General features: G+C 36.9%; 1 protein-coding gene across 1 annotated transcript; it reads right to left on the reverse strand.

Annotated features, from left to right (window-relative positions):
* Positions 1–10890: 10890 nt before the first annotated feature.
* Positions 10891–11403, reverse strand: LOC125190105 (cytochrome P450 71A6-like). Its single transcript, XM_048087308.1, has 2 exons — positions 11242–11403; positions 10891–11106 (listed from the first exon to the last, which is right to left on the reverse strand). The coding sequence occupies exons 1-2, from the start codon at positions 11401–11403 to the stop codon at positions 10891–10893; spliced, it is 378 nt and encodes a 125-aa protein (XP_047943265.1).
* Between the last annotated feature and the right edge of the window lie 1548 nt (positions 11404–12951).

Below are 12951 nucleotides of genomic sequence, written 5' to 3' on the forward strand. Positions count from 1 at the left end.
AAAACATTTTATAAGTTATGCCACCCTTACCAAGTGAACTCGAGTTTTAAACAGTTAAAAGAGAATATCACGAGTATCACAAAAATATATTTTCATAGACCGGCCAGTCAAAATAACTCCCCATTTTCCTCAACAAAATCAACAATCACAATCGTTTCCATGGTGCGACGAAAGTGTGCTGGCCACACTTTACGCCCACGAGACCGGCCGACTAGCAAGGACGGCTCCCGATCCCATCGTGTACACAGCCTGGTAGGGCTTGCGGCCCATACTCAGACCCGAATTCGTATAAACATATCCATAACCATATAGCCCAATGGAGCGAACTCACAAACTAGGCACTCAGGCGCACAATATCACAATAAAACACACATAGGCATGGCATAACAGTTAAACCACCCTTATAACACCAAACAATATTTTGATAAAATAAAAGAGAGTTTTTAGAGTAAAGCCCACCTCGACCGCTTAGATTTCAAGTAGTTTCGCTTTTCCGTTATCCGGCTTCGCAACCAAAGTTTCACCTTTTAATCACATAGGCACATATCACAAATTAGGTTCAACACTACTCTTACTCATGCATGTCTCAACACTTTTCCCTTTTTCCATCGACTTATCTTATCATTACTAATCAATCAAGATTATGTTTATCACACAAGAATATTTAGCCATCAAACACACACTACACAACACAACAACATACACACATACACGACACACACACACACACGCCACACACACACGCCACACACACACACATGAACATGTTCCCACATCCCTTTTATCCCACTTTCACTCAACCAAGATGCATGAGGGTTCAAGAAGACCGATTAATCGGTTAGAAGAAGAAAAAGAAGAAAAAGAGAAGAATAAGAAGAACTCATAAACAAAATACATTTTTAGAGAAAAACGATCGGTAGAAACAAAGTAGAGACTTGGTTCTTCAAGAATCTTGGCGTTCAAACTCTAATTCTTCTCAAAGGATGACAAAATATTGGAGTGTGGAAGAAGAAAACTTGAGAGAGTGAGGGGAGGGGGTTTCGAAAATTATGGGGGCTAAGGTTGGGGTTTTGGTTCTTATTTATAGAGTCCAATGAGATCTTTAGAATATTTGGTAAGATGTTATTCTCCACAGTTAAATAATCAATATTATAGAGTAGGGAAGAAGAAATACCAAAAATAGACTCTAGGGCAAAATCTCATGATTTTCGAAAATTAGGCTACTTAATTAGCCAAGATTTGGTTTTGGTATATTTTACGGAGTAGAATAAAATATCACGGAGCAAAATAAAAATAAGAATTCTCCCAACTTGGGATGGAAATAGGCGTCCCTATGCCTTTTTAAATAAGGCATGGATTTTGAATATTAACTAAAATAAGATAAGGCAAGATCTCTTGAAGTATGGAAAGATTTGGTAGAATAATTCAATTCTTGGTATGGAAGGAAATCAAATAAGGGATTAACTAAAATAAAATAAATTCCTTCCTTCCCACAATAGGTGATTTTCGAAAATCACCAAGGCACAAGGGGGCTCGATTTTTCCTCTTCAAAATAAGGAAATAATTGGGTCTTGGATTTAATTTGGATTAATATCCCAAGAATTAAATTAAATCCGGAAAAATAGAATTCTTTCTCTAAAATCAAGGGGGGGTTCGAAAATCACAAGAATTGGGTGGCAAGTATTTATGGAAATTTTCTCTAATATTCTCACTCACCCTTAAACAAATAATTCATCTCATAAATTAATAAATCACATGCCACATCATAAAAGCAATAAGTTTGACTTTTCAAAGTTTCAACGCAAACCCTAGACGCAACTCGGCCTTAGCATCACGGGAAATAAAAGCATTCTCGACTCCACGTCATCAATAATTAATTCTAGGGCTCTAAAATTAGGGTTCGGAAATTCGGGGTGTTACAGACAATGTCCTAACTATTTTTTTTAATCAGTGAGAATGAAATGCGAATATGTTTATCATGCAGTATTTTTGGTTTTAACGTGCCAATCTGAAATGGCTTTGCCATTCATTATTTAAATCGAATTCGGGTCCTTGTAGTGCCGCAAACCCTACTTGGGTTAGTGTACAACTATGGTAGACCGTGTGCCAGCGTACGGGTTGGCCGGTCTAGTGACTTGGTTTGTGGCCACATTCCAAGTCATGTATGAGCAGATATGGTAAACGTCTATGGAATAATGGCTTCGCAGCCGCGATTTTTGAACGATGGAATATTTTTTTGGTGCCTCGGGCCTTTCAAAAGCTAAAACCCCGATGGTTACCTATAATGAAATGATAAATATAAATATTTTTGATAACTTGTTTTCGGCATGAGTCCATGAGTATTTTATAATACTCAGCCCTGCATATGTTTTCCCTATATGCAGGTTGAGCGGCGACGAGCTTGGGGTGGTGTTGAGTCGAACCTGAATTATTCTTGGATTTTGTTTTGAACTCCGAGGGTCGTCGTGTCTTCATACACGGCGTCACTCTTACTCTTGGATGCTTCCTCTGAGATAATACTATTTTTCGCAATTATATTTTGAACCACCCCTTTTTCTCTTGGATCATAAATTATGAAATAGTAATCGTTTGTCGTTGGATTTAAGACATTGCTCTGATTTTTCCTCTGTTATTTGAATAATAAATATTTTTGTCAAACTCTTTATTGAAACCCTGAAATATTACTCTTTCTTAAATTCCTATTAGTTACGACCACCAACATTTATCGACCCTAGAAAGGGCGATCGTGACAGGGCAACACATTAGTTCATTAATAATAAATTTTAAATATTTTTTAAAATTCTGATTTGAAGTCATATTAAATTTATTTTAGGTCATCCTAACTAAAATGTTTAACTAACAATCATCTATTTATGTTTGGTCCTGTGTTTTGTATCCAGGAGTAGGAGTCTCATTTTTCTATTTTGGTTCGTACGCTAATAGGAATCCCGGTTCATAATTGCCATAAATAATAAAAAGGCCTCATATTCCACTCACATATCATTTAAAACTAATATATAAAAGTGAAACCTATTTTCCATTAACTTTCTTCCACGCACTTTTTCTTAACATTTCTTAAAATCCGTGACAGAAAGAAATGGGACTCCTATTCGCGGACGGAGGGAGTTATTTTTTTTGTGTTCGCCACTTTACAACAGATTGAAGTATTTCTATAGGAAAACAAAAAAACATACATATGGTAAAAGTAAAGTATTCATACCAAAACGATAGCTTTGATAGTGTCATCTTCAATAGGGGTGCGACTTGCATTCTCTCTCTGAAAATCAAGCAATATGTCCACAAAATTCAGCTCACCACCATCTCCCTCTCTCCTCTCCCTAACTCTATGTTCTTGATTCACAACCTCCGAAAAACCTATCCATCTTCTCAACAGCTCTTTCTACTCTCTTATCCAAACGTTCTCATCCATCTCAGCTGTGGAATGTACTCCCACAAAGTTAAAATCCCCAGCAGCTCCACAAACTCACCAAAAATCTCCTTAAAATCACTCCCCAAACTATACTTCTTTCCCAGAGCCACCCTAGAAATTACATCCCGCCAGTACTCTCCACATACCGTGCGAATGCCACATCCCGGTTGTTGTAGAATAGCCTTCTCGCGATGCTGAGTTGAGGCCTGTTTGAGAAGCTCAGGTTAGAAACACCACTGAAAATATCTTGATATTTTTAGAAATAGGGTTAGGCTTGTATTATATAGATGAGATTTAGTGTTCCATAATTGATGTTTGATTTACCATGGCCAAATCTAAAATTAATAATTTTAAATTAAAATAAGAAATTGCATAAAGAAAAAAAACCAACACTTAATTAAAATTACAAAAGAGGAGAAGTGTGCTGAATTTCTTCAATGAGACATGTTGGAGTTAGCCTAAACTCATTTTTTACGAGGGTAAATGTGTTTTTTTTTAATATTCTCGGAATTCATTTTTTACCACTAACAACTCTTTGAGAAAAAATAAAAATTAATAATGAAATTAGAAGCATTAAAAATCACAAAGTACAAGGAAACAAATCAAAATTCAGCAACCATAAGTGCCACATGGCACGACTGGATTAGACTTCATCATGTGGTCAGGTAAGGACGAAGCTAGGAATTTATACCGAGACAAACAAATATATTACATGGGAAAGATTTAAGAGTTTATGAGGGACATTTTATAAAAAATAAGAATTATTAAATTTTATAATAAATGATTTATTCATATGTGAGGATATTGAATGGGGCCTACATGCTAGATCAGTCCATGAAGTTAGGATCGCTCTACAGTTGGCTATGTGGTCGACAAGCACGCCTGTAGCCTGCCTCACTCTTCTACAACCGCATTGTTTGGCGCCGTTGTAATTACTCATCTTAGATATCATTATCTTATATTCTTGTGTGAATATGATGACCCATATGTTTGGCTGGCCCCAAATTTTTGGGTATACGAACATATAGTCAAATTCGGTCGTACAATTAATCTAATTTTATTTTCCAACTTGCACACCCGTTTTAGAAGATCTGGTTTTTCAAGATCTCACGCGCAGCCTCAACCGAGGAGGCAATAAGAACGGGGACTTTGCCAGAGTGGAGCAGCATGACACTACAAAAAAAAAAGTAGATTAGTGACGCAGCGGAAATTCAGGAATTAGTGACGGATTAGCAACTGATAAAGTCCGTCACTAATTCGTGACAGAATAGTCCGTCAGAATCTGCCATGGTGGCAGCCTTTGATTTCTGTCATTGTAACTTTAGTGACGGAGATCCGTCACTAATTTTTTTTTACGGACGAGCTTATTATTGACGGAGCTGTCAATAATTAATCTGTCACTAAATATGTTAATTGCCTAAATTTCGTTGATTAGTGACGGAAAATTCCGTCACTAAATCGCGAGTTTTTTTCTAGTGTGAGGGGACTGTGGCGGCAGGAGGGTGACTGGAGAGATCTGTGGGGGTTTAAGACCAGCTGGTGGAGGTTTCCGATTAACAGGAGCTTTGGTGGAGACAGAGGCAGGCGTTTCCGGGGCCCTGGAGAATGACTTCGGCGCCATTTGTGGAGGAAGAAGAGAAAGAGATGTGGAGATTAGCACAGCCAACAAATGTGTGAGGAGAAGCAAATGGCAAAGGGTGTTTTGTAGATGCATTCGATTAGAAAGTCAAATGAAATTAATATTTTGATTAGAAAGTCGACTGGAAATATCTTGATATGTTTCATTTTTCATGAAACATATGTAATGACCTATAAGGTGGTGCACTAGCCCGATTCGTTCGTACAATTGATGGTTCAAATGGTGTTCCATAATTGATGTTTCATTTTCCATGCTATGAAATTAATAATTTCAAACTAATATGTAATGCATGACCTATAAGGTGTGTTGAACACAAAACAACATTTGACTTCAAAACTTCATAAATCCGTAGTTGGACAACACATGTTGATCCGTAATTGAACTTCATAAGTGCTACATGGCATGACTGGATTGGCCTTCATCATGTGGTCAGGTAAGGATGAAGACAGGAATTTATACCGAGACAAACAAAACTATTACATGGAAAAATTTAAGAGTTTAAGAGGGACATTTTATAAAAAAAAAAATATTAAATGTTATAATAAATGATTTATTCATATGTGAGGATATTGAATGGCCCCTACATGCTAGATCCTTCCATGCAGTTACGATCGCTCTACAGTTAGCTAGGTGGTCACAAAGTACAAGGAAACAAATCAAAATTCAGCAACCATAAGTGCCACATGGCACGACTGAATTGGCCTTCGTCATGTGGTCGGGTAAGGACGAAGCCAGGAATTTATACCAAGACAAACAAAAATATTACGTGGGAAAAATTTAAGAGTTTAGGATGGACATTTTATAAAAAGTTAAAAATTATTAAATTTTATAATAAATGATTTATTCATATGTGAGGATATTGAAATCCGTCCATGCAGTTAGGATCGCTCTATAGTTAGTTAGGTGGTCGATAAGCAGTAGCTTGCCTCACTCTTCAACAATGGCATTGTTTGGCGCCATATGTTTGGCTTGCCCCATATGATTACCCATATGTTTGGCTTGCCCCAAATTTTTGGGTATACGAACGTATAGTCAAATTCGTTCGTACAATTAAGCTGATTTTATTTTCCAACTTTCACACCATTTATATAGAAATATTTTAATTTTTGAGATAATAAAAAATTTTAACAGTAAATTAATATTCATTAATTAAGATGAATTTGTAAATTTGTCATAAAATTAAACCGATAAGAAAATATATTTAGTCTATTCAATAAATGTTCCTATTTAAAATATCAAAATTTTCTCTGTCTTTTATTTTTTGTCCTAGATAATTTTATTCTATGTATTTTTCTTGTCCAAAATAATATTCTAGCTTGGCATCTGCTTCATATTCCGGTACTACAAGTCACTCCTGCATTGAGACCCCCAAAATATATTCTACATCTTCGTGTACTACTTCTGCGACCACCCTTTTTAGGTTTAATAAATGTGGATGGTCGCGACTAATGAGACTTTAAAAAGGAATAATTTTCTAGGTTTCGATAAAGAGTATGACCAAGATAATTAATTTTCAAGTAACAGAGGGAAACTCAGAGCAATATCTTAACCATCAAGTTCAATGACAACAACTTATCATAATTAATAATTCAGAGGTTCAAAACATAATGGAGAAAAATAGTCATAATTCAGTGGAAGAATTCAAGAGTAAGAGTGACGCCATGTATGAAGACACGACGCCTCTCGAAGTTCAAAATAAATCCAACAAAAATTAAGGTTCGACTCAACACTACCCAAACTCGTCGCCGCTCAACCTGCACATAAAGAAAATACATGCAGGGCTGGGTACTATAAAATAATCGGTGGACTTATGCCGAAAACATTTTAATAGTTATGCCATCCATACCATAATGAACTCGAGTTTTGGTTGGTTTTCTGGATTACAAGATAAACACTAGCCGGGCATAATACAACCCAAAAGAAGAAATAAAAACTGAAACATAATTACAAAGAAGAATTCGAAACAATAAACCATAAAATAGTGTAAGCTGAGTCGAGGAGTCCTCTTTCCGCAAGACGAGATATGCCCCGGTAGTGCTCTCGGATTGGCGTGTCGTCCCTAAAGATAAAACGGCTACGTATCTGATGAAGCAGAACTGCTACCAACAGAGCTCCGGCGAGGTAAGGAAGAGCTTATTCTTTGTGTGCTTATGAATTGGTGTAGAGAATGCAAGAGATGCATGCCTATTTATAAGCCAAGTCCAATGCATGTAGAGGAGTCAAAGTAACCATTAAGGCTAATTGTAATGGTCGGCAATTACGAATGTTACAAATCAATCGTGGAGCATGAAACTGGACGGATGTACCTAGATCAATGTGCACGCATTCTGGACGACCCGATCAATGTTCACGCATTCTATGAAGTTTTCTCTGTATGCTCATTTGCCACATTGTTTTGTCTACGTGTCCAAAATAGATAAATTAAATAATTAATTTCATATCTCCATATATCATGACATATTTTAATATATTATTTCTCACTCACCGGGAATCGGCTTAGAGAAAGTGAATATACCACAATTATCTACTCGGAGCGTGGATCGCTTATAAATTATTTAATTGTTTAAAAATTAAATTATCCGTCACATTTGTATGACCCGTCAAATTGCGTTAACCGGGCTACGATTCCAACTGTTTTTGCATTAAGAAAAGAATATAATCGAGTATTACAAAATAATTTCATAGATCAAAACAATATCCCCACTTTCTTAATTGAAATAAAAACACATATTACGTACAAATCACCAAATTTAGTTGCCTATTTACACTTGTTAATTCCTTTTTTCGTTTTAGGGTTCGCACGTCATATAGATATATAGTAGAAAAACTGTATTTTGAGTACATGAAAGAGAGGGATCAAAGTAGGTAGGAGACGCAATAGAAAGGAACTCTTTCTACCAATTTCAATATAACTGTTTTTCATATTCTACTAATACATCTCATTCATATTTTATTATTAAAAAATATATGCAATAACAATAATTTTTAGATATAATATAGTAATAGTTTTTGTACAAAGATCATTCTCGTTGATTGGTATGCCGCATGTAGTTATTAGAATAACAAAAATATTTCTTTGACACTCACTCCCCCTATATATAGCATGGCCCAATTCATTTCAGGCCCATCTATAAAAAATGAAGTCCAATTAAATGAAGGAAAAGCCGAAAATCACAAACACAGTTTGTAACGCGGAAGCCCAGTATTTCATGAAGCTTTCCTCCAGTAAATGTAAATCTGTAACACGGAAGCCCAGTATTTCATGAAGCTTTTCTCCAGCAAATCTGTAAGGCCCCACCTTTTGAACCGTAATTTTCAAACCCTAAATTTTTTACATTTAATGCCTTTAATGCAGCGAAGTCCGTGAATTAAATGGTGGGTGGAATTATTATGTGAATTCTTTGGTGACCTAATTTTTATTTGGAGTTGAGATTTGGATTGACTGAGTCAACTCCGTTGAATATATGACGCGGTTGTTTTGAATAATTGATGTGGGGAGAAATTAATTGTTGGGATTTATTTTTCTAAGGGTGAGTGAAACTAAATAGGTTCATCAATATTTACCCTAGCCTTTTTGAAATTTTCGACCCCCATGATTATTTCTTGAAGATTTCGAAATCTCCTATTAATTAGGAGAATGAATTATTTTGTGGATTTAATTGATTCCTTGTTTAATTCTTTCCATGAATTTAAATTCAATATAATCTTAGCAAATATTGCGATATCTAGGCAAATCTTTCCATATCTTATTAGGATTTGAATTTAATCCTCGTGGGAGAAGCATAAAAATCGCCCCCTCCCTATTTTAGTGGTACTATTTATTATTTTTCTTCCATTCTATGGTATCTTTCTCTCCAAGAAAATTCAAATTAAATCCTACACCTTTTTAATAGGCAAATATTGCCTATTTCTACTCTCCCTCAACTTCACACTATTTTTCTTTTCTTCCTCTAATCCCACAATATTTAGTTATTTTATTTTGAGGAATCAAATCTTGGAGGTTCTATTTTATTTGAAAATCAAATCTTGGAGATATCTATATATAGGTGGCTAACCTAACCCTAGCCCCCACACCTCACGCCTATCTCCATCTCTCCCTCACACCCACTCTCTCTTCCACTCTCTCTCAATTTGCCTTACATTCATCTTCAAGAATTCTTCATCTATTGCATTGAATTGAAGTTGAAAACTCAAGAATCATTGAAAAACCCAAACTAGTATTTGTGCTACTTTTCATTTTCATCAAGAAAATGTACTTTTGATCCACCTTTTCATGTCTAACCAATTAGTTGGTAAATTTTGAAACCCTCATGCAAATAGATCTAGCGAAAAGGGAATTGCTTGATGAATATAAAGCATGTGTGTGTATGTGCGTGTGTGCGTGTGATGTGTGTGAGTGTGTGCACGTTTGGGGCATAACTATGGATTTATTTATAGATCTGGATTTGGAAGTATAAATATGTATGTGTGAAAGCACGATGAATAAATTGATATGGTGAGCATACCTTGGTTGTAAGGGTAGATAAAGCGAGTGAGTGGTGAAAAGAACGTTCAGGGCATGCATGATTTTTAGGTTGGTTGTTGAAACTGATTGTTGATATATGTGTTATCTAAAGGTGATAACTCGCACGTGAAACGTGATACCAATGGGAAGAAAATACTTGTGAATTGAGCTGTCGAGGTGGGCTTTCTTTTAAACAAGGACAATATCCTAAATATCTTATCGATGGAAGTGAAACTGTGTTTATCATGGTGTGTTTTGGATTTTAACGTGCCTATCTGATGTGGCATTTGCCATTATTATTTAAATCGAATTCGGGTCCTCGTTGGGTCGCAAACTCTACTTGGATTAGTGTACACATATGCTAGACCATGTGTCAACGTACGGGTTGGTTGGTCTAGTGACTTAGCTTGTGGCCATATTCCATGTCATGTATGAGCAGATATGGTAAACGTCTATGAAAAATTGGTTGCGCAACCGCGATTTTGAACAATGGAATATTTTGGTGCCTCGGGCCTATCAAAAGCTAAAACCCCGATGGTTACCTACAAGAGCATGATAATTATAAATATTTTTGATAACTTGTTTTTGGCATGAGTCCACTGAGTAGCCCTGCATGTGTTTTCCCTATGCAGGTTGAGTGGCGACGAGCTTGGGATGGTGCTGAGTCGAACCTAAATTATTGTTGGATTTTATTTTGAACTCCGAGGGTCGTCGTGTCTTCATACTCGGCATCACCCTTACTCTTGGATGCTTCCGCTGAGATAATACTATTTTTCAGAATTATATATTGAACCCCTTCTACTCTTGGATCATAAATTATGAAATAGTAACCGTTTGTCATTGGATTTAAGACATTGCTCCGATTTTCCCTATGTTATTGGAAAATTAAACATTTTGGTCAAACTCTTTATTGAAATATTTCTCTTTCTTAAAGTCCTATTAGTTTACTAAAGTTATAGGCCACTGATCCAATCACAAAAGCTTGAGCACTTGCTTTGGCAAATTATGAACAAAGAACAAAACAGAGGCGGCGAAGAACAAAAGGATTTCACGAGAAAAGACCTTTTATTTCTAATTCTCGAGATTTTTGACTCTTTAATGGATCCTCTAATATATAGAATCGCAACCCTTCTTGATTCGACTCACGATTCGGGAAAGAATCAAGAAGAAAACCTGAAAAGATTATTATCAGATTAAAATTGAAGGACCTAACAATCATTGTGGAGTAGCTACAACAATCAAAGGACACTTTTTATGGGGTGTGACTCCACTAGATTCATTAACATCTAACTCCTTCATTTTCGGTCCATTAGGCAATCATGGGTTCGGCGGATGCAACCTTAGACTCTCCTTCATCACTGCTTTCAGATAAGGCATTCTCTCCAAGTCTTGCTCATCAATTTCATTCTTACTTCCAGCTACTTCTCTCACTTCATTTTGCAAAGTTTTCATGGCTTCTGGATTTCGTATGAGCTCCGCCATCGTCCACTCAATAACTGCAAATGTAGTATCAGTTCCAGCACCAAACATATCCTGCAATAAAATTATTCAACCAAACAATGGTAGCCATAATAAGAACATGCAAACACATTTCTATAAGAAAACACACGATTATTTCTATAAACTTAAAACAAAAACATACATATGGTAAAAGAAAAGTATTCATACCAAAACGATAGCTTTGATAGTGTCATCTTCAATAGGGGTGAGACTTGCATTCTCTCTCTCAAAATCAAGCAATATGTCCATAAAATCCAGCCCACCACCATCATCATATCTCATGTTTCTATCCTTATGTACTTGAAGCACAGATTCCCGAAACTTATCCATCTCCTTAGCCACTCTCTCTGTTGGGATCATCAACTGTATATTAGTTTGATATTGTCCCCGCTTTGGGTGGAGCCAAGCCCGCACGGATTTGTTTTTGGGTAACTCCCAAAACGCCTCAAACTAATTGGGGTTGGACAGGATCACCTTCCAACTTCCCTCACTCATCCGATGTGGGATGGGTTTGTAACCCAACAAACATAACCTCAAATCAAGACCACATCGGGAACACATAGTCGATACATCGAGACATTACGGGCCCGACTCAAACTAGAGTCATCCAGGGCCCCACTCGATCACGGGTCATCCAGGCCCCACCTTTTGGTCACACAGGGCCCAACCCAAAGCCACCTTGGAAATAAACACAGGCAATCACGAATATAGAGGAAAATGAACACAACAAATTATTTACCCAGTTTGATACAAAGTGTATCTACGTCTGGGGGCGATGCCAAGCCGGAGATTTCACTGTATAATTTTTGGATGATTTTACAATGAGGGGCACCTCTATGTATAAGCAGAATAGAGAGCCCTAATTCTAGTCAAACTAGGAAACATATTCCATAAGGAAATATCTTCTATGGAATAAATCTATCACAAGGAAATATACTTCCAGAAAACAAATCCTAAATATGGTAGGAGATATTTTAGGCTCCATAATTAACAATCTCCCACTTGGAGACTAACAACTCCTACGCCACAATATCCTCGTGATCTCATCCCTGCATCCGCTTTGCATCACCTAACCTTCTCTTCAAGTTCCAAGGCCAGGTGAAGCTATGCATAGCTTCAATTTCCCTAAGGTCACCACCTTAGTAAACATGTCTGCTGGATTCTTACTTCCAAGTATCTTCTCAAGTTGCAGGATTTTCATCTCCACTAGGTGTCGAATGTAATGATACTTCAACTCCACTTGCTTTGTCCTAGAATGAAACGCTGGATTCTTTGCCAAGAAAATAGTACTCTGACTAACACTGTAGAGTATGCTACTCTTGTTCTCCTTCCCAAGTTCATCTAAGACACTCTGCAACCACACCATCTCCTTGCTTGCCTCCGTCGCAGCTACATATTCAGCCTCTGTAAAGCAACAATCTTCTGCAACTTAGAAGTCCATGAAATAGCGGTACCACCATAAGTAAATACATACCCCGTTATGCTTCTTCTCCAATCAAGATCATTGGATGCCAAGTCTGCATCCACATAACCTGCCAGCTCGACATTATTACTAATGAAACATAAGACTCTTTCTATAGTACCTCTCAAGTATCTAAGGATCCATTGCTTGCCCGGATCACCCATGAACCGACTCACTAGTCACACTGCTTGTGCAATATCAGGCCTCGTACACACCATTGCATACATAATACTGCCAATTGCTGAAGCATAAGGGACTTTCTTCATTTCAGCACGTTCTTCTTCTGTACTCGGCGACTCCTTCTTCGACAGCTTGAAGTGACAGCCCAATGGCACACTTACTGTCTTCGAATTATCCATGTTGAATCTTCCCAAAACCTTACCAATGTAAGCAGCTTGCGAAAGATACAATCTTCT

Source organism: Salvia hispanica, chromosome 1 (assembly GCF_023119035.1).
Source record: "Salvia hispanica cultivar TCC Black 2014 chromosome 1, UniMelb_Shisp_WGS_1.0, whole genome shotgun sequence".
Classification (NCBI taxonomy): Eukaryota; Viridiplantae; Streptophyta; class Magnoliopsida; order Lamiales; family Lamiaceae; genus Salvia; species Salvia hispanica.